Source organism: Eutrema salsugineum, unplaced genomic scaffold (genome assembly GCF_000478725.1).
Source record: "Eutrema salsugineum unplaced genomic scaffold, Eutsalg1_0 scaffold_5, whole genome shotgun sequence".
NCBI classification, from domain to species: domain Eukaryota; kingdom Viridiplantae; phylum Streptophyta; class Magnoliopsida; order Brassicales; family Brassicaceae; genus Eutrema; species Eutrema salsugineum.
Window position 1 is genome coordinate 11446077 of NW_006256612.1, and position 22644 is coordinate 11468720.

Genomic DNA, 22644 nt, shown 5'->3' on the forward strand with positions numbered 1-22644 from the left:
AAATAATACAAATAAATAAAATAAATGATGTATTATGATGTTTTTTTTGTAGTGAACGAGAATTAAAGTTATGAGAATTTATGAGTTTAACGGACCTATTCCTTTTGTAGCTAATCACTTAGATTGCCAGTGAGAGTCGAGTAATACTAAATATTAACTCTCTTTTTTTTTGACCAAAACTAAATATAAACTCTCGTTTAATTGACCAAAACTAAATATTAACTATCGTAGACTATTTTAATATTTACATTGTTATAGTTCTCATAGTTTTGCATGTTCTAGTTTATTTGATTTCCTAAATGTAATTGCTTATCTCGTTGAATCTATTGCTTGTTAGTATCTTCTATTTATACTTCGTTATATATAAAAAATTAATAAACAAAATCGACTGTTGAATTAGTCTTCGCTCGAGTCTTTATCGACTACTTGATATCAAGTAATCTATATATACAAAAATCATGCTGTAGATGAAGGTGTCTTTGGTATATATGTGTACTGTAAGGCGCCTCGTTGTACTCTCATGATCGATCTTATCTTGTTTTACATTTGTTTGTGAAGGGCAGAGGAGAACCAGCATTGTCATTGTCACATGGTTTTTCTATGGCAATCATGCATTATAATATATCTATAGGAAAATTTGTATTAAATAACCTTAGAATGACACCCAATAATCCGTTAAATCTATAAAATATTTCACTCACAATGTAAACCTTAAAATAAATTTTTTTTTGTGCAACTAACCTTTAAATAAAAAAATATTAACACAAAAACCCTCAAATTAGTTTTTTAGTGTGCATCTTCAAAATATATAACGAAGCTGTTTATTTATTTTCCGTTTAAAAGTAATGCATGGCTTTAAATTTATTATTTAAGTTATTCTTAATTATTTTTATTTTTTTGTAAAAAACTCTTAAAAATGAAAAAAAAAAACTAAAAATAAATCAGACAATGCCGGAGTTTGGCTTGTCGGTTATCAAATCCTAAACCGAATCCAGGCCCAAAACCTGATTCGAAAAGCCACGCTATTTTCAGCAGCATGTTTTTGAAATTGATGAATTAAGAATAAGATCGGGAATTTATCCCAAAAAAAAAAAGAATAAGATCGGAAAGCATGTCAGGTTCGACGGCAGAAATCCAAGCTAGACTATATCCATCGAGAAGAAAAGATATTCGTCAAAGATTCCGTTTTCAAGACAATTGTCACAGTATAGGAAAATTTGTGATCAATTGACATGGAAATTTAATGAATGGGGAATATAGAAAACTCTGTGATCAATTGACATGAAAATTTGAGGTTTTTGGAGAAAATGGATATTGAAAAATAAATTTGAGTTTTGTAGTTTATTGTAAACTTTGTGATCATCCGCATAAATAATTATGTATACTCCGTTTACAAATGTGTTTAACGTATTATAATTACTTGGTCTTTTCATTTCACCATCCCAGCCCGTAACGATGGGTAATACGCAATTTCAATATTTTTTATTGATGTTTTGTAAATCTTAAAATTCTTTGTTGAGGTACATTTTTTCTTTTTGAATGGCAACCATTAAAAACACGATAATTAATTGTAATCAATCATTCACAATTTTATAATAAAATATTTTCATAATAATTTTACGGACGCTCTAGGGCTTTCCTTGAAGGCTTGAACCACTATAAAACATACCTCAATCCCCTTCATATTCTCCACACTCAATTCACCCACAACATAGCTAGTGAACAGTATCTTCTAAGCAAAAAATGGCTTCAAGCTCCATAGCCCTTTTCCTGGCTCTCAATCTCCTTTTCTTCACAACTATCTCCGCATGCGGTAGCTGCACTCCGTGCGGTGGTGGTTGCCCCTCTCCCAAGCCAAAACCAACTCCTAAACCTAAACCAACCCCAAGCCCTAGCTCTGGCATGAACAAGTGTCCCAAAGACACTCTCAAGCTCGGTGTCTGCGCCAATGTGCTTAACGGCCTCCTCGACTTGACTCTCGGCAAGCCACCGGTCGAGCCATGCTGCAGCCTCATCCAAGGACTCGCTGATGTTGAAGCAGCCGTTTGTCTCTGCACCGCCCTTAAGGCTAACGTTCTTGGAATCAACTTGAACCTCCCAATCTCTCTAAGTCTGCTCCTTAATGTTTGCAGCAAACAAGTTCCTCCCGGCTTCCAGTGCTAATCAACCATATTCATATATAATTTAAACACACTTATGTGTATATTTATCTTCTTGTTTTGGACAGGCAAGGTGATTCTATATACTGTACTCTTATTTATTGTGCCTTTTTATATTTGTGAGTTCTTATTCTATTCTTCTTCTTATGGTGTTCATTGGAGTCTAATATATTATGTCTCTGTCTGTGTGATCCGTGAGATTCTTGAAGTTCAGAGTTTCATTATTTCCTGTTAATTACTCTTATATTGGGGTGGGGATATTGATGTATTGGTTCTATTATGATTTTATGAATTAATAAAAGCATTTATTTATTATGTTATGCATTCAGTTTTAAGTGATATTATGGGTTCACATTTGTAGACAAGCTATACAAAAAAATATTCATTCGGTTTGTTCCTTTTGAGTATCAAATCCTCTCAAAAGTTTGATCCTTTTGGTCAGATCCTCTCAGTCATCACTTAGAACAGGGAAAACTCACCAATAGGAAACAATGACATTTTGTAAAGCCTCATCATCATAATTAAATCAGTTTAAATTTCAACAAAAAAAAATTATTTTCATTTTAGTTTTTAAGAGAAGTCTCAAATACGAGTTTTTTATGGTCTATATATACTTTATCATTACCCTTTATCTTATCGTTAATTATTAGAAAAAAATAATAATTGCGTGTTAGTATATTAGAGAATATTTAACCAGTTGTATTTTGATTCAAGCAAAGATATTCACAACAGAAATCATTTCTGAAAATTGTGGCAATGACATCGAAGTTATTCTAGAATATACTTAATTTAATATACCAATTCAATATAAAATATAAAGCTGTTTACCAAAGCATTAGAATGCCAACAATTAAACAAATTATGGGTTACTTACTGTAAGAAATGGTAAATCATGGAAATCTTATTTTGAAATCTGAAATAATTCACATCAAAATAATAATCTACACCTATGCACATAACGAAATATGAAATTCGTTCGTCACAATAAAATAGAAATAATCAGTTGTCGGATATACCATGTCGGATCCTTTGATGTATAAGCCTCAACAGAAAAAGTTTTATCTCTAGTGCATGGATCTTTTGAATAAGTTTTATTCTTAGTGCATGGATCATTTGATTAAGTTTTATTCTTAGTGCATGGGTCTTACATTACAAGAAACTTTTCATTTATTTATCAAAAGAAAAAAGGAAGAAAGAAAAGTATTACAAAGTTATCTAACAAATGGCTTCTCTATCCAAAAACCACACTACATTGTGGACAATAACAAACCTAAGGATACATGTGTCAGTTTTCCAAAAAATAAAACGATTGAAATATATATATATATATATATATATATATATATATATTTTAATTCCAATGATAAACGAATAGAAAGAATTAAGGCTATCACTTTGGGGGAATTTATATAGCATCTAATCGAAAAAAAATTGCAATTTTAAAACTACAAGAAAAACTTTGCACTTTATCAAATTAACTCGTTAAAACAAATTAACTCGTTAATTATACCTTTTTTAAAAAATTAGGGAAATTATAACTTATTTAAAGAGGGCCAGTTATATCGGGCCGCGGGTACAAGAAAATATCTTAGAAGACACTCTGTCTCAAACTGTGGTCGGGTGGCCCTGACGTCTCGATCGGTCTTTAAAATGTTGCGTCCTTATTATCACTGTCTTCATGCAAAGGCATTAAGTGCATTAAATACACTATTTACAAATGATATACATAACTATATATCCTGTGATTTATTCGATAACTCTTGGAAACTTTTGAGAACAGTGATCTTTTGTCTGATGAAAATAAAGCTACAAACGGTGAATAAAATGACAAGCTCTAGTGTGGTTATATGCCAAGAAGTAAATTTATCGCGTTTAGTCGTGTGCAGCATTTTGAAGCTAAAAGGTGATGGCTTTAATAATGAACATATTCAAAATTGTCCATATGTTGGTCATATAGAAGATCTAAGTGATCGAACAGTACAAAAATACGGCTCTTTCTCGTGAATGAAGAATCTAGTGAAGGAGATAATTGAGCGTAAGTTTTAATATTCCTCTATTCTCATTTGAGTAAGTGATAAGATCTCTTTTGGTCGTCACATTGACATAGGACTAGGAAGGAAGGAAGTGGAGAACAAAAGAGGTGTGTTTTTGTTTTGTTTAGTCTTTTCGGGAGATCAGTCACCATTACATTTTATAAAGTTGAAAGATTCCAGATCACGTATGGTCTAAACCCACATGCAATTCGGATGAGAAATTTTCATAGTATTTTATTATTTGTTTCAGAATAACAACTAAATATTCGATATTCTCTAAGTCACGTAAAACATTATCCAATACTAGATGCGCGAATAGATATCTAATAATAATAATAATAATATTTTTTTGTAATTTATTTAAGATAAACAACTATTGACATGTAGAATTGAGTTGTTTCGTACTTAGTTTGTAAAGAGTTAAGTCAACTAATAGATCTAACTCTCACCGACAAAAAAAATCAAAATAATGATAAGAATGTTTAAGGGTGTAAACGCGACGTTGAGGTTCCGATTTTAGTATGCAACTGCCGTTTATTAGATGAATAAATACATATAGAGTGAATGTCTTAATCGATCAATGAGGAATGTTTCGTGCCGTGACCATAGATACTGTCACCATCAATTTCTTAAGTTTTAAAACCTATATATAGGATCTTGATATGTTTGTTTTTGTTGACATCAGAATCTTGATTTATTCGTATTAAGTTAATTGAATCTTTGTAATAAAAACAAATATCATAGTTAATGGTGATAAAGAAAACTACTATTTTTTTGGTCAATATAAAAAAACTATTATTATTTTTCAGTGTCATCGTTATATATCTGAGTTAAGTTACAGTCGTACAGATACGATGCTTATTGCTTGTGGAGTCAGAAGATGCTAGGGAATTAATAGAGATTGGTTATGTTTAACATCTAAAACTAATTAATTTATTAATTAAAAATATTTAGAAAAATAATTAAAATCCAAAGAACTTTAATTACAATCTGTGTCATCATAGATATCTGTCACGGTGTGTTGCGTGTCACAGAGCTGAATGGTCCCTTAGGAGCAATTATAAATTCGATGGATGCATTATGCATATATTGAGCCCGTGAGCTCTCTTTGTTTTCTTCTTACTCTTAGTTTACTATTATGTGTCCACTAATTAAGAAGTGGAAGCAATCTCCATCTTTCGGGTTTCAGTCATGAACTATCATGGGCTAAAATCCAAAACGAAGAACTAGTGGATATTGTTTTTTCTTTGTAAATGTTTTTTTATTACCTTTTTTCCGACGATTTTCGTTAAAAAAATGTTGCAACAATGACTGGTTTGGATCTTTTTTTAAAAAACTGGTTTAGTTGGTTTGGTTTGGTTTGGATCTTTAGGTATTGACTTGTGAAATGATACTTAATGACGTGAGATCGGGATTAGCCGGTCGACCGGTTTGAGTTTATGAGTTACTAAATGAATTTATATTGATTAATCCAAAACATATACATCTGGATTTTTTCTTTAGTTTGAAATGTCGTAAAATCTGGATTTACATAGCTGGGTAGGTCAATGTTTTTTTCCTGTGAATTGCTAGAGTTTTCACGCAGCCCGGAATCACCACGAATGACTTTCCTTGTATCATGCTGAAAATTTCCTTATAAGCTTGCCTTCATAATAACCTGCAGAAATCGCATCTTTTGAGAATCGAATCTCAGATCTCATAGTGTAGAAGCATTAATTAACATTTAGTCGACCACTTGACTAAGAGGCTTCCACAACCTTTTTAGAGTTTAATCAACCTTTTTTTTCTTATATAGACAAATAATTTTTAACTTTTTTTTTCATTATGTTATATGACCCCTTTAATTTTACAAATTTCAGACATTTTGCATTGTTTTGTATTTGTTCATTAAATTAAAATAGCTAAATAGAGTATGTATGCCGGACACAAACTACATGTAGCAATCAGTCCTGGTAGCAATCTAACAGTAACATAATTTCTACCCTTGTTACAAAACAATAATAGCATAACCACATATATAATTCAACCCTCGCTATATAACCTCAAAACAATAATAATAACATACGTTTTCTTATTACATTCAAAATTATGACGACATCCCGTGAAAGTTGCAAGGTGGGCTTTTGCTCATATGACATGGGTGACTACTAGTCTATTGACATCTACACAACTCATTCTGTAATACAAGGTTTGATTCGTTATTTCGCACCTGTCTGCAAATATGACGCTTGGCACCCATGGTCCTTGACTCCTTGTGTGGGCCAAGTAATGAATGAGAGATTATGCAGAAAACTGATTGAACTAAAAACAGGCCATTTCTAAACGGACTGATCTAAAGATGGATAGGCCGGCCCATGGCTATAACTCGACTACTACTGTAATTATGTTTGAAATTTTCAACCTTCAGTGCGATCCGAACCGTGAAATCATTGTCTCAATTTTTATTTTTTTACTATTATTTTATTTTTTGACACGAATCATTGTCTCGAATTTAGTTACCGTTTTTTGGCCTAAAGCCATTTATAGCAAGTGTTGTATGAACACTATTCGATACTAGCTGTTGATAATGATCAGTGCCCTAGATTTCTATGATATGACCGTATGGTGCAAGGGTTGAAACTGATGTATATGAATATTTGGTTATATATCGTTCGGTGCTGGGTTATTAGGATAAGAATCTCAAAAGTCAAAAACTTGTGATATATATATTTTTGGGGTCAACAACCTGTGAGATATTATAATACAACCTAATTAGGTTCCTGGTATTCTATGTCTCTGATTCAAATTTCATAATGAAGAATATAATCAGGTCTTGCACTCAAGAATTATGTAGTTGAACAAATTTACGTTATAAACTCATCAATGAAATAATAAAAACCATTCAATTTCATTGATTAATTAGATTCTTAGGTCTCTTTGTTTTACGTTTACAATAAAATGATAGATATATTTTAATATTGTTCTCCATCGGTTCATAGGTTTACAATGTAGCAACCACTAAGACATTTAATGATACAAACATCCGATTTCATCATAAAAAAACCCAACAAACGATAGAAAAGAGTTATGAAATTTTGATACAATAAAATATTAAAAACCGAAATGAGACCAAAGAAGGTAATATATAGCTTCTTCCTCTTTACGCTGCCTTCTCGACGGCGACTTCCGCTGCAGCAAGAACTTCCTCTGCCTCAGTCTTCTTCTCCTCCTCCACAACCGCCGGAGTTTCTGTCACCTCCTCTTTCTCCTCTATCTTTGCCTCCTCCACAACCACTGGAGTTTCCGTCACATCTGTCTTCTCCTCTTCCTCTTCTACCTTCGACTCCTCTGTTTCTTCATCTTTTTTCTCTGCCTCTTCCACAACCACTTCTTTGCTCGTTTCTACGACGGGTGCTTCGGCTTCTTGCTCTGTTACGGCGGCCGGAGTAGGAGCAGATTCTGTCACGGCGGCGACTTCTTCGGGCTGCTCTGTCTCGACCACTGGCTCCTCCACTGTCTTTGTGGGTACCTCAACGTTCTCAGCTGTTGCTGGAGCTACCACTTGTTCAACCTGCTAGCAAAAACACACCTCGTAAATAAACACTGTATGCCGTTTTTGTCAGATTAAATGGCGAGTAGTCCATCTCACTTAGCCTGCAAAATGACGTTGTTTGTATGGCTTGTGATAAATAGATTAATAGACATATGATTTATTTGTAAGTAAGCTAATTGTTTTTTTTTTTTCGAGGTTACAAAGTCAATACAGAAATTCCGTGAAAAGCAAATTATTACATATGCATATATATATGTGCCATATACTGAGAAAGATATCTATACAAGCTAATTGTTTATATAGATAATTCGATCGTAAATCGTATCTAACTAATAATAATAAAAAAAATTTAAGTAGAGATATAGATTTAAAAAGAAAAAAAATTGGTTAAAAATTAGTACTTATAAAGTTATACAGTTATACCTCAACGGTGGCCATTTCGAAATGGAAAAGCTAAAGAGGAAAATTAGTTTAAAGATAATAAGAAGAGAAGCAAAAGTGTATGTGATGCTTTGGTGAGTGAAGAGTTTTGATCAAGAGGAGAGCTATTTATAGTAGAAGCAATTGCTTTACAATAATGTTTTTTATTAAAATATAAATTAAAAATAATATCTATTTTGTTAGGCTACAATGTCATTAAAGAATAGTGCTTTACAATAATGTTTTTAATTAAAATATAGATTTAAAATAATTTCTAATTTCTTTTTTCATTAAAGAATCATGATGATGAATAGTGCACATGGAAGCATATTTTTCTTTATTTAAAAGAAACCTATGTACTATTTTACACCTCATGCTGCATAGATGTCGAATATCATCACTTAACCATTACTCGTCAAGTTTGAAAATTAATTTATCTATTTTTCAACTAAGAACTCGAATTCTATTTTACAAAAATTCAGTTATATGCGATATAATATTTTGAGAAGTTTTTGCTTTCTTCTTCTGTGACCTCAGTGAACGTTACAGCGGACAACAAACCTTTCATGTTATTAACGTTGAAATCTGATAAAAATTGAACGTTACAACTTCTCATGTTGACGTTGAACACTTTTAGGAACTCCATCAGTTAAACTTGCATTAATGCCTGCGTAAGCAGGCATCTTTATTCTGTTGATTAGTCAGATGATATTCTTTTCACTTTCACTAGATGTGACGATTGAGTTTCTATAGTTTTTTTTGTTGTAGATTTATTAACTTTCTAATAGCTCTACCATGTTTTAACTTAGTCGATTCGATGTGGTTTGCATTAGGCTGTCCATTGAAATTTAACTGTACTCATTTAACAAGAAGCATCGATATTTAATTTTTTCTAATTGATGTGAATGTGAAGTAATATAGAGACAGCAAGACATCATTTTAAGCTATGTTTGGATATGGTTATTAATCCTTTTAGTCTTTCTATCAACGAATATTAGAATATTTAGCTTTTTCTATAAAAATGTATACAATTTATAATTCTCCGTAGGAAAAAATGGAAATATGCAAGCTCCTCAGTAAAAATAAATCTTATTGATATATATATATATATATATATATATATATATTTTTTAAAAAAAATTTGACTACCGATTCATCATCTTTGATTAAATTGAAAAGACGTCATATGGAGTATGTATGAAGGTGAGCCTTTAAACTGTATATAATAATTATCTTTCCACCACTTTGATCATGTTTAACAGTTTATAGTTGATTATTAGAATGCAATATTTACTATTAGAGTCAATAAAAACTTAAAAAGTCAAAAGTATTTTCTCTGAATATATATATATATATATATATATATTATATATAGTTGAATCAGATAATCTAAGAGCAATTATCGTAGAGACAGAATTGGGTTTCTAAAGTTATATTTAATTAATATTTTAGGTTTAAAAACTGTGAGTAGAAATCTTTTATTTTGGGTTGATTATTGCATGAAACCTGAAAAATGTGGCTCCCAAAAACAAAATTTAGAAACAGACAAAAAAGTTTAGAACACAGAAAAATGAAAATTTCAGCCTATTTTTTTTCAGTCCACTCAGCAGCTTACTCGTGACCTGAAAAGCGTTTTTTATTGTCTCCAAATTAGAGACGTTTTTCTAATTTTTGAGCTTTAAATGAAATTAAATAATATTATCTGGGTATAAGAAACGGTCCAAGAAACCTGAATAATCATGGTCTAATTGTTTTATTATTTAAAAAATTCAGAATAATTGCGTGTTTAATTAGTACTACTGCTCTGTTTAAATCGGTACCATATTTGACTAATGACGACGTGGCTACAAGTTAAAGCGGGCCCAGGTGAGTGTGAGCCAGGTAGGATCCTCGTGAATGTGGACCCTCCTCGTACAAATACGCCAAGGGATAATTTAAAGTTTGACAAACAAAAAGTAACTAAAAACCTATTAAAATAAATTTTAGAAAGTAAAAATTCGACAGAAAAGAAGGTAAGATAAAATAAAATATTTCTTGATTATTTTAAATAACATTTTATTTGTAAAAAAATAAAATTTCAGATAGTATTCTTATAATTAATGTACTTATATCAAAACATACATGACACCAGTCCAATACTACTGTTATGCCAACAAATCAATGTATTTACAATTTTCTAACAAGTAATTTCATATATATATATGCATGAAACTAACCTAGGAAGTTGTGCAATTATCGTTCTCCATTTTTTTATGATATCATTTTAGGATGAATTAATCTTTTCCCTTTTTACTTTTTGTCACACTTAAATAAAGATTTCATGAGCTGTTTTATTTTCTATCTTATTTAACCTTGAATAGCTAAAATCTATTTCTTCTTTTGAATCACACTTTAAATTAAAAACAAAACAATACCCAGGAAAATAAACAACGAAAATATTAGGCTAATATTAACATTATTGGAAAAAAGTTTTCTTTTCACATGTGTATACATGCCATAGGCCACGTACTCACAATCTGTAAAGATGGCGAGCAGAAAAGCTAGTAAAAAGGGATTGATGGCTAAGATCCATTCGCTTGTTCCTAATTATTGTATGTTTTTGTCCGAAAATGAACTAAAACACCAATAATGCATTAGGGATGATTTTACAAAATTGGAAATTTCGGGTAGAAAGAAAAAAGAAAAACATCTTAGGAATAAGTTAAAAGCGAAGATCAATTCGACCGGTTAGAGAAATTTACAATACAATCTTATAACACAATAATACATGCATCACTCTATTCTGAAGCTCCAGCAATGTTAATTTGGTCACGTTGCACCATCGTGACATCTAGGTTCACATCGTTATCTAAATAGAATTGTTAGGAAGCTTTAAAGGGGTTTATTAAAAAGCATTCATTTATTTCATCAAAAACTAGAATATGGATGTTCGGAAACATTAGATGTGGATATTATAGAGGAAAAAACCGGAAACATATATATGGTATATCCTATTAGACGTATATTTAGATATGATCGTATATCTTGTAAATAGGGCATATTTCCATATTCTCTAGATTTGGTTTCATCCTTGATGGACATATGTAATAGTATAAATACAAGGCTTTTAGGTCTGTGAATAATAAGGAGAACAATTTCCAAACTCTTGTTCTTGATTTCTCATAGTATCAGAGCCACAACTTTGAAACCCTAAAACTCTGTTCTTCTTCTCTTTCGATTTGGTTATTTCTTTCGAATTTGACCTCCGACTTCGATGGGTGATAACGTGATCATTCCTGCGACACCTGCAGTAACTGCGGCGACCCCGACAAGGAGGACCATCTCCTCATACGACTTGACGACCGGCGATAATCCTGGTGCGGTTATCTCTCAGCCACTTCTTAACGGCCGAAACTATGATGAGTGGGCACAGAATCTTCGAGTTGCTCTCAGTGCTCAGAAGAAGTTTGCCTTCATTGATGGGAACATCCCGAGACCAGCAGATGATTCCCCAGACCTCGAGGATTGGTTAGCTAACAACCATCTGTTAGTTACCTGGATCAAACTGACCATCGAACCCAAGCTCCGATCCAACATCTCTCACAAAGAGGTGGCGAAAGATCTGTGGGATCACATCAAGAGACGGTTTGCGCTCAAGAGTGGAGCACGATTCCAACAGCTTCGTGGAGCTCTTGCGAATTGCATACAGACGGGCTCTTCCGTTGAAGACTACTTCGGCAGATTGACAAAGATTTGGGACGCCATGGCTGAATGCTTAACAAGCAAGACATGCGGATGTGGAAAGTGCGAGTGTGATCTCGTATCTGCTCATAAAAAGGAACGTGACACCATTCGTGTTCACGACTTCCTTTTCGGACTTGATGACGCAATACATGGTGCAGTGAGGTCCCAAATCTGTGCACAGATTCCTCTCCCCGACCTTGATACGGTGTATCAGATGATTGTGCAAAACGAAACTGTCCAGCTTAATGCGAAGAAGGAAACAACTGCGGTGATGGGATTTGCTGCGCAAGCTTCATCGTCACAGATGTCTTTTCCGAACACCAATCGAAACAATGGATCTGGCAACGGTGGTAACTCGCGTCAACGGCCGCCCAACCCAGATTCCAAGACAGTGTGCACCAGCTGTGGACGCATTGGACATCAAGCGGCTTCGTGCTTTAGAGTGATCGGTTTTCCCGAGTGGTGGGGAGATCGACCCAGAAATCGAAACAATCTTCAAGGCGGCCAAGGAACGACTGCTCGAGCAAACTCGACACAGGTGGTTGGCACTCAAGCACAAGTTGGTGCAAACATGGCTCTCACCAAAGCTGGCAGACAGGGCTTGACGGGTTTTACCGACGCACAGTGGCAAACGTTGGTGAAGCTACTTAACCCGAAGAACTCCAACTCCGACCCTACACGTTTCAGTGGTAAGACTATCGAACCTTTGTGGATCTTGGATACAGGGGCGACTCACCACATGACGGGTCGTCTTGATCTTCTTGAGGATATCCGACCTGTTTATCCGGTTTCGGTCAAGTTGCCGGCTGGTGAAAACGTTTTGTCAAATCAACAAGGAACAATTCGTCTGACTTCACATTTACACCTGCAGAATGTCTACTTTGTGAATGGATTTCATACGAATCTTATTTCTTTTGGCCAACTTGTCACTGATAACGACCTTGTGGGACAGGTTACTGATCGTTTGGTGATTTTGCAGGACCGCATCACGAGGACAATGATTGGTGCGGGTGAACGTGAGGGTGAGGGACTGTATCGCTTCCGAGGAATCGAAACGGTGACTGCTTTTCAGACTAGTGTTGGCGAAGATGGTGTTTTGTGGCATCGTCGTCTCGGCCATCCGTCTTCTCGTGTTGTTAGTTTAGTTCCTGGTGTTCGTCTAAATTCCAGTTCTGCTCTTTGTCTTTCGAATTGTGATGTTTGCTTGAGGTCCAAGCAAACAAGAAACTCGTTTTCTGATAGTTATAATAAAGCTACAAGTTCCTTTGAGTTGATTCATTGTGATCTTTAAGGTCCATATCGTACTTCTGCATTTTGTGGTTCTAGATATTTTCTGACAATCGTTGACGACTACTCTCGAGCTGTTTGGCTATATCTTTTACCAGACAAGACTCAGGTCTCATCTCGTCTTCGTGAGTTTGTAGCTCTCATTACAAAACAATTTGATCGAAACATTAAGATTCTTCGGAGTGACAATGGGACTGAATTCATGTGTCTTTCGACGTATTTTCGGGAACAAGGAATCATTCATGAGACATCATGTGTTGGAACTCCACAACAAAACGGTCGCGTTGAAAGGAAACATCGACACATATTGAATGTAGCACGCGCACTGCGTTTTCAAGCTGGTTTACGTATTGAATTTTGGGCTGAGTGCGTTCTTACGGCATGTTACCTGATCAATCGAACACCATCGAAACTTCTCCACGACAAGACTCCATTTGAATTGCTTTATGACCGACCACCTAGCTACGAGCATCTCCGTACATTCGGGTGCTTGTGTTATGCGCACAATTTGAATCACCAAGAGGATAAATTTGCACCCAGAAGACGTCGTTGCATTTTTGTGGGTTACCCATACGGCAAGAAAGGATGGCGCCTCTATGATCTTGAGAAAGAAATTTTCTTCACTTCAAGAGACGTCATATTCCAGGAAGAGGTTTTTCCATTACTAGAAAAATCTCCTGAGAGCACCAGCACAGCTGATCCTGTTATTACTCCACCGACAAATTTTTCCGATGAAGCTGATCTTCCTCCGACCATACTTCCACAAACAGAAGCTGAGTCTACACCGATGATTTCTGATAACACCGATGCTGACGAGAACTCTTCGACTAGTCCATCTGACTCGAATATTGAGTCACCTCGGACAGACACCAACACTCCCGATCACGTACCTACAGAACAGTTAGGTCGCGGCTTTTGTGTCAAACGACCATCTACACGCCTAACTGAATTCATCGTCAATACAGTCTCCCTCACTCACCCTCTCGAATCACCTTCGTCATTGTCCTCAGGTACGGTCCATCCCATTAGCAACTATCATACATGTGATTGATTTTCTAAGTCTCATCGCAGTTATATGGTGGCTCTCTCTCTTGCGGTGGAACCACGGTCATATCAAGAGGCTATTAAAGACAAAGAATGGGACGATGCGGTCAACTCTGAACTACATGCGTTAGACCTGAACAAGACGTGGGACTTAGAAGACTTACCACCAGGCAAGAAAGCTCTTGGGTGTAAGTGGGTCTTTCGAATAAAACTCAGATCCGACGGTTCTCTCGAACGCCACAAGGCGCGACTTGTGGTACTTGGCAACAAACAAATTGAAGGTGTTGATTACGGAGAGACTTTCGCACCTGTTGCTAAGATGACTACTGTTCGAATCTTTCTTGATATGACAGCAAAACTTGACCACGAAGTTCACCAGATGGATGTCCACAACGCTTTCTTACATGGTGATCTTGAGGAGGAGGTGTACATGAAGCTTCCGCCTGGTCTTCGTTCTGACTCCGAAACAAGGGTCTGTCGTCTCCGTAAATCCCTGTACGGTCTGAAACAGGCTCCTCGATGTTGGTTTAAGAAACTTAACATGGCACTTCGCGCGTTTGGTTTCACGCAAGCTCACACCGATTATTCTCTGTTCGTATACTCAAAGGATGGCGACACACTTCGGGTTCTGGTCTACGTCGACGATCTAATTATATCAGGGAATTCCTCAATATTTATTGGAAAATTCAAGTCCTATCTCTCTACTTGTTTTCATATGAAGGATCTTGGGTTTCTCAAATATTTTTTGGGGTTGGAAGTGGCTCGAAATGCTGATGGATTCTATCTGTGTCAACGCAAATACTGCACTGACATTGTTACTGAAGCTGGTATGTTGGGATGTAAACCAGCAGGTTTTCCGATCGATCAGAAGCATCGCTTGGCTTTGGCTACAGGTGCATTGCTTTCTGACCCGGAGTGATATAGACGACTTGTGGGACGTCTTGTTTACCTCTCTGCGACTCGACCAGATCTCTCTTATGCGATACATACCCTTACTCAGTTTATGCAGTCTCCTCGACAAGAACATTGGGAGGCTGCGTTACATGTGGTACGATATTTAAAGGGAACTCTTGGCCAAGGTGTTATGCTGTGGTCAGGCTCTTCCTTTCATATCACCGGTTGGTGCGACTCAGATTACGCCGGTTGTCCTCTGACACGCCGTTCAGTGACGGGTTGGATAGTTCAACTTGGCTCTTCTATTATTTCTTGGAAAACTAAGAAACAGGAGGTGGTTTCTTTGTCTTCTACCGAAGCGGAATATCGCGCAATGACTGAAGTTCTTCGTGAGTTGAAGTGGATTAAAGCTTTACTACTCGATTTTGGCATTTCACATAATGATCCTATGACACTACGATGTGACAATCAATCCGCGTTGCATCTTAGTGCCAATCCAGTGTTTCATGAAAGAACTAAACACGTTGAGGTGGATTGCCATTTTATTCGTGATGAAATCGTCCTAGGCACCATTGTGACAGCTCATGTTTCTTCATCAGAGCAATTGGCCGACATTTTGACTAAGGCGTTAGGACGTAAAGAGTTCGATATCTTTCTTTACAAGTTGGGCATTCGTGACTTGTATGCTCCAACTTGAGGGGGGGTATTAGACGTATATTTAGATATGATCGTATATCTTGTAAATAGGCATATTTCTATATTCTCTAGATTTGGTTTCATCCTTTATGGACATATGTAATAGTATAAATACAAGGCTTTTAGGTCTGTGAATAATAAGGAGAACAATTTCCAAACTCTTGTTCTTGATTTCTCATATCCCTTACCCTCCAGTCTAACTTAATAATTAATAGATACTTTTTCGACGTGATTGATATATAATTATAATGTAGATCTGAAAAGGTTATAAATAACGCACTAAAGGTGTCCCAATTATGATAAGTGTCCCATGTCTTGAACATGTGTAACGCTAAAGCCTAACAAACTGAACGATATATGTCCATAGAATATCTGTATACTTTTGATTTGACGCCATTGATTTGGAAAGGGTATTTAAAATCTGAGAGTAGAGGATTCGTATTGTAGGTTGGTTTCAGAATAATCTCTGAATAATCTCTTTGTAGCCAAATCGTTGTTGGCACTTGGGGGCTTGACGGTGATGAACTTTTATGGGGTTTCTTATTAAATTAAAAAAAAAAACTAGGGAAACATTCAGAAGTGCTGACATTCAGAAGTGTCAAAAGTCCGATTTTGCCTAACCCGAACTAGCGCTTTTGTCCTGACTTTGCTTTGGTCAGAATAATTTTGGTTTGCTATATACCGATATCGAGATGGTAATTTTATAATATAGAGGCGATAAGAGCATGTTCATTGGAGGGTATTCCCATTTTTAGGCTCGAATACATATGCAAATGTGATTAAAAATAAAAAAAAAGTCCAAAATGTAAGACTCGAGTCTTCAGGACAACCCTGAAGACCCCAGGTTCGTTCAGGTTCGTTTAGGTGGCAAAATAGCGAAATTTTTTTTTTTAATTTTTGAATTAAAAAAAAGAAAAAAAAAATTAATATCTGATAAATTAAGAAGGGTTCATTAATGGACATGACCTAAGAATATCAAACCTGCATGTAGTACAATTGAGTGTGCTCGTTCTTGATCTAGATCCGATTTTAATAAATACTTTTAGAATGGATTTGAATTCAATTTAACGATCGATATTAAATCATGAGTGCATAAAATTTTAAAATAGAGATAAAAACATGGACGAATAATAAAAATTAGTTATACTGAGTATTTTGAAGTCTGATCGAGTCATGCCCCAAAAAAAACTTAAAACCAGAATAGATCTGCTCTATGATTGTCTAGGACAAATTTAAATTTCAAAAAATCCAATTCTTATTATTGACTCCAGCTAAAATTAAAATTTTCATTATTATTTTTGGTTGTTTTTCAGTGTTTACAGTTCTCTTAGATAGTGGTGAAGGTTAAATTAACGGGCCGTTATGAACTTTAGAGTTAGGGTCGTGGCCTAACTTCATAGTCCAATAATATTTCTCTTCTTTCATGACATTTGACTCTAAACCAATTTTTCTCCACCGACACAAGGTTTGCCCGTCTCATTGCTGGGTTTACAACACAAATAAAAAGATCCACGATAAAAAAACACAACACAATATCTTTTGTTTTCCGAAACACAACACAATTTTTGTCGATATATTAGAACTAGTCAAATATTACTCTCTAATATGTTGAGCTACCAACATTTTGGTAACTTCACTGTTTTTTTTCTCTATTAGACCAACCTCATGAGTCATGACGTGAATGCGTATCTCGAGATGTACGTGCATGCATGTATTCAGATGTACGTACATCACATATGCATATTATACTGTAGCATTTATTTTTAGAAAAAAAAATCATAAGAACGGGAAGTGTGCAAGTCTTAATCAAGGATTACCACATGACCTCTCGAACTCCATATTTAAACATTTTTTTGTGGCTAAAATCCATATTTAAACATTCCTCAAACAGACACCAAATCTTTCTCTTTCACTGTCTTTTAGGTCTCTTTCTTTTTCTTCTTGTTAATTTCTTCTAATCCTTTTGACCAAAAACAAACCATTTAATTTAAATCTCTTTATCATTTCTCTTTTTGTTTGTTATTGACTCCCTTTTTTGAAGAGTTTATTGTCGTCTCCTCATTAAACTCGGTGGCATAACCATCTCCAGGAAGTCATATCGAATCAAATCCAACGGTGGAGATTTTCTAGGATCCGAATTAAACCAGAGATCGAAGAAGTAGAGATCAGAAAAACAAAGATGGGTTTGAAAGATGAGGAGAAGAAAGCTGACGAGACTGTAGAAGATCAGCCAAAGGGACAAGGGACGTTAAGCAGAAAGAACAGCCACAGCTCTTTGTGTCCCACAGATGATGATGAAGAAGATGAAGACAAGAAGCTTGAACTTGGTCCCATGATCGCACTCAAAGAACAGCTCGAGAAAGACAAGGTGTTGATCTCTCTTGTTCTGTTTGGATAAATTTTATATAACATAATAGCATTTTCGCTATTGTAATCCACAAATGTTATATTTTTTTTCTTTATAATGCTATATATTTGATTTATAATTTAATGGGTGAATTTGCTTTTCAAATTCACACGACAATCTAATCACTTACAATTACAAAAATTGTTTAGGATGATGAAAGCTTGAGGAGATGGAAAGAACAACTTCTAGGCAGCGTGGATCTTGAGGAGGTTGGAGGTAAACGAAATTTCAAAACCCGGTTTAGATTTACGGTTTAATAGCAAATAAACCCGGTTTAGAGATATTCATTAATAAAAATTGTAATTCGTCCCAAATTCCAGATGTCTCTAGCCTCATGTGTGATATTTCTAGGTAATGTTAAGGAAAAAAAAAATCGCGTCTAATCTTTTAGAGTGAAGTAACGTAAAGTCGTAAAGTTACATCAGACCAAGCAACCATACATAAAAATAAAATAAAAAATCGTGCTAGAATACAAAAAGTCATTATATAGACTTGCAACAGTAAGGGCAGTGGCGGAGCCACATAGTTTAGGTTGGGTCATATGCCCCAGTAAATTTTATAAAATGATGCAATTTATAAAGTAATTTATTAACGCCTCCATTCATAAAGTTATGTATGTTCCATTGATGCCCCTAGTGAAGAAAATTTGTGGCTCCGCCACTGAGTAAGGATAAGTTGTTCGGTTCGAATTCACTTAACAAGCCCACATTGAATGGTCTCTTTTACTTTTTATTCTATTTTATTTTTATAATGTAATGTATATATATATGTGATGTTTTTGATCATAAAGTAACAAAATGTACATACTACAGAGACTCCGGATCCGGTGGTAAAGATATTGACCTTAACAATTAGGTCACCAGATAGAGAAGATATGGTATTGACGGTCCCCGAAAACGGAAAACCAACATCAAAAGGACCATGGTTTACTCTCAAAGAAGGTTCTAAGTACACTCTTGTATTTACCTTCCGTGTGACCAACAACATTGTGTCCGGCCTCCGGTACAGCAATACGGTTTGGAAAACCGGACTCAAGGGTATAATACTTTTTTATTTTCACGCATTCGTGTACCACAAATTAAGCACATTTAGGTTTTTCTCTAATTTTTTTAAACTCTTTTGTTGAGAGCAGTGTATAGTAGAAAGGAGATGTTAGGAACGTTTAGTCCCCAGGCGGAACCATATAACCATGTCATGTTTGAAGAATCAACGCCGTCTGGTATGCTTGTTAGAGGCTCCTATTCCGTTAAGTCTAAGGTACCAAAAACCAAAGTCATGCATATACTCTATTCATAGCCGTGCCTGAGCACAGACTAACGAAGCATGTGCTTCAGGGCCGGAGGAGTTAAATATTTTGTTTGGGCCAATTTTCCAGAATTGGAGTTAGTCCAAGTGGTTTGTGATAGGTGAAAACATGTTTAGTTAAAGGTTTGCCTGGGTTCAACTCTTCCCAAACGCATATATGTCATTTTTTCTTCTTTTTTGCCAATTATTTATAGACTAAGCTGCATTAAGAAAAGTTTTAAAGGCCAATTTTTTTTAGAGAAATCTCAAGTACAGCTCTGAATTCACGTTTTTATATTTTATTTTTCTAAGCCAAAAAAGGTCCTTAATTATTTCCATACAACTTTTATTTTGTCAAACATTCATAAATACGATTTCCAATTCTGTGGTAGTTTATAATCATATCTTCATAAAGTTTATTTGGAAAATAGTCGATAAAAACAATGTAGCATTTTTTTTTCTCTCTTGATAGCTACAAGAGGTTGCAATGATTTATGAAACACTTTAAAGAGTTTACGAAAATCATCTTCAGTTTGCCAATAATTTGTCGAATTGTTTGTTTTGAAAAGGGGTTTTGAACAAAATTATTATTACTTATACTATTTTTAGTGCAATGGTTAAATCAATGACATATATATTGTCTTATAACTGCTTTTCAGTTCGTCGATGACGATAATAAGTGCTACTTGGAGAACAACTACACCTTCGACATTCGCAAGAATTGGCTGTGATCCATCACATAAGTTTTTTTTGGATTAATGTTAATCCATCACAAAAGTTAATGGGAGATTTCTCAAAAAAAAAAAAGAAGAGAAAAATATTCTATTTATTCATTATTGTTTCTTTTTTTTTGTCAGCTTCTTATTGGCTCTTTAATTTAATGTTTGTTCATATGGTCTCTTCCTGTCACTTTTTCGGATGATTCTTCCCGAAAAAGGTATATATATATATTATTTATATTGATGAAATAATTAAAAAGATGGTAGTAGAAAAGAGCATCTATGGAAATTAAACAAAAAAAAGCATTTAAGGAAATTGTACACTTCAAGAACAATGAATGCGTTTACATAAATGCATCTTGGTGCACTACACTATGAATCCCGTCTTAACTGTTGTGGAAGTCACTAGAGAATGACCATATAAGCAGAAATGACTTCGTATATCATGACAAAACCTCTATTTAAATAAAGCCAATAACACATTCAAAGATACAAATTTCCACTTCCACAAACCAAAACCAAATTTCATCATGAAGAAGACCTACAAGTTTCAAACCCTCTTCTCTTCTCTCGTCTTCCTCATAATCGTCTTCACACTCCTCCTATCAATTTCGAGAGCCGCCTCTGGTGGTGTCTGCCGACATCCGCCTTCAAAAACCAGCTGCAAGACATGCATGGAGGAGCAAATGAAATACGTCTGTCCTAAGTGCGTGCCGATACTCCGATGCATGGCTCGTTGCCTTTGGGGCGGTGTGTCTCAGAGGAAATGCACCACCTCATGCGGATGCGACACCGTCGCCAAGCCCTCGCTGGTGGAGTGTAAACGCTGCGTTTCGAGGTGTAAGTGTAGTTGTGCGGCTTAGGAACAAACATCGACTTAGTGCTCTCTTGATTTTAAAATAATATGAAAGTATAAAATGTTGTATCTGTGTTTCGTTATATATATATGTATGTTGAGTGCTAAGTATAGTTCACAAATAATCACATACTAGGAGATACAGTATATAGTAACCAGTGTTAGTAAACTCGCTTATTTTTTTGTTGGTCAGACGTGTTAGTGATCTCGATCCGATTAGAAAAAGAAACTATACGTATTCCAAGGAAAAAAAAGTTTCAAAATTATACTCCAAGGAGTATTTGTGAGGAAAAACTATGGCAACTAAGAAACAACTAAAATACGTATTCCAAGGAGGATTTGTGAGGAAAAACTATGGCAACTAAGAAACAACTAAAATATGTAAGCTAATAATTTGTGTTAGTAGCGTCAATACGTCATTATGTTAAGATCAGTTATATTATCATTTAAGTATAAATTAATTCTGCATATTGCATGCTGTTATCCGAAAAAAACTTTAAAAATCAAGGAACCCAAAGTACTTATGGAAATGTCATGTACACCTTTATATTAATTTTGCTAGTATATGACTGTTCAACGATAAATTAGTTTTAAAATTAATATGGACCCAAATTTGAGTTTTTGGGACACTATTATTGAAATGACTCCTAGCTGCTGTATATAAAAACTACATGACGTTTTCATGGGTGCAAGACGGCGCGTATTGCGTTTGCGTACTTACTTAAAGGACGGTGGTAAATTTAACGGATCATAAAAGGATTAAAAACAAAGCGAAAGGAAAGATAAAATCTATCGTACGCCGGAAAATTGACCGCCGTCATTCTCTGAGAAATCTCTGGAAACATCTGAAACCCAAATACTGAGCACAGAATCTCTCCATTTCTTCACCGCCTCTGTCTCTACACATCTCTTCCTCCACCGCTTCTTCCCAATACAGAGGCCACGCGCCGCCTTGTCCGACGTCGACTCCGAGATCGTAGTTAGACCACCACTGATTCTCGTCTTTGGTCTCCGAGATTGAATCGATTATTTCCTGCATCCCTACGATCTTACGGCTCACTTTCCTCCGAGCTTCTCTGATCGTCGGATCTAAACCAGGGACGGAGTCGAGTTTCAGAAGCAGAGACATCACAGTCTCGTTCATCCTCAGCCGTTCCTTCTCGTCGCTTCTAATGGCGTCTACCGTTTCCTGCCGTTGGATCATGCTCTGTACACGATTCGCTTCCCGATTGACGGACGAGATTGTCTTGTAGAGACCTCGGATCCTGTAAGAACGGTAGCCAGACTGGATCCGCGCTGCGGTGGAGGCGTTAGTCTGGACGGCGGATTTCGCCGCCGGAGTTGGGACTTCAATCGGGATTTCTATAGTTGACGGAGGGGTAATAAGGTCATTATAGGAAGTGTGGATAACGGTGGTTGTCGCCGACGATGAGAATTTCCTTGAACTTTTCATTTTTTTTTCTCTTTACTTTTTTTATATGGATGATAAATTTTCTGATGGTGGTCGTTATCGACTCATATATATAACTCGTGAATGTTGTTAAACTCCCCAGTAATTTCTTTTACTTGTTTTTTTGTCAACACTCACAA

The 22644-nt window shown here is 35.4% G+C and overlaps 5 protein-coding genes across 5 annotated transcripts; 3 read left to right on the forward strand and 2 right to left on the reverse strand.

Moving 5' to 3' along the window:
* Positions 1-1663: 1663 nt before the first annotated feature.
* On the forward strand, positions 1664-2481 carry LOC18993658 (14 kDa proline-rich protein DC2.15). Its single transcript, XM_006417203.2, has one exon. It carries the CDS (start codon positions 1744-1746, stop codon positions 2161-2163), a length of 420 nt encoding a protein of 139 aa, XP_006417266.1. The 5' UTR covers positions 1664-1743; the 3' UTR covers positions 2164-2481.
* A 4630-nt stretch (positions 2482-7111) lies between these two features.
* Positions 7112-8246, reverse strand: LOC112084107 (neuromodulin). The gene is made up of 2 exons (XM_024153007.1): positions 8148-8246; positions 7112-7742 (listed from the first exon to the last, which is right to left on the reverse strand). Exons 1-2 carry the CDS (start codon positions 8160-8162, stop codon positions 7332-7334), a joined length of 426 nt encoding a protein of 141 aa, XP_024008775.1. The 5' UTR covers positions 8163-8246; the 3' UTR covers positions 7112-7331.
* Positions 8247-17967: 9721 nt separating this feature from the next.
* Positions 17968-20265, forward strand: LOC18993659 (rho GDP-dissociation inhibitor 1). Its single transcript, XM_006417204.2, has 5 exons — positions 17968-18156; positions 18345-18411; positions 19008-19232; positions 19328-19452; positions 20139-20265. The coding sequence occupies exons 1-5, from the start codon at positions 17968-17970 to the stop codon at positions 20208-20210; spliced, it is 678 nt and encodes a 225-aa protein (XP_006417267.2). The 3' UTR covers positions 20211-20265.
* A 358-nt stretch (positions 20266-20623) lies between these two features.
* On the forward strand, positions 20624-21238 carry LOC18993660. Its single transcript, XM_006417205.2, has one exon. The coding sequence runs from the start codon at positions 20729-20731 to the stop codon at positions 21059-21061; it is 333 nt and encodes a 110-aa protein (XP_006417268.1). The 5' UTR covers positions 20624-20728; the 3' UTR covers positions 21062-21238.
* Positions 21239-21667: 429 nt separating this feature from the next.
* On the reverse strand, positions 21668-22598 carry LOC18993661 (BAG family molecular chaperone regulator 5, mitochondrial). Its single transcript, XM_006417206.2, has one exon. It carries the CDS (start codon positions 22505-22507, stop codon positions 21872-21874), a length of 636 nt encoding a protein of 211 aa, XP_006417269.1. The 5' UTR covers positions 22508-22598; the 3' UTR covers positions 21668-21871.
* Positions 22599-22644: the final 46 nt, after the last annotated feature.

What these genes read in the sequence shown, in the direction of transcription:
- LOC18993660 (XM_006417205.2), top strand. Translation starts at nt 20,729, where the DNA reads ATGAAGAAGACCTACAAGTTTCAAACCCTCTTCTCTTCTCTCGTCTTC.
- LOC18993661 (XM_006417206.2), bottom strand. Translation starts at nt 22,507, where the DNA reads ATGAAAAGTTCAAGGAAATTCTCATCGTCGGCGACAACCACCGTTATC.
- LOC18993658 (XM_006417203.2), top strand. Translation starts at nt 1,744, where the DNA reads ATGGCTTCAAGCTCCATAGCCCTTTTCCTGGCTCTCAATCTCCTTTTC.
- LOC18993659 (XM_006417204.2), top strand. Translation starts at nt 17,968, where the DNA reads ATGGGTTTGAAAGATGAGGAGAAGAAAGCTGACGAGACTGTAGAAGAT. An exon ending in AACAGCTCGAGAAAGACAAG is followed by an intron (nt 18,157 to 18,344) that starts GTGTTGATCTCT and finishes AAAATTGTTTAG; the next exon opens with GATGATGAAAGCTTGAGGAG. An exon ending in GGATCTTGAGGAGGTTGGAG is followed by an intron (nt 18,412 to 19,007) that starts GTAAACGAAATT and finishes TACATACTACAG; the next exon opens with AGACTCCGGATCCGGTGGTA.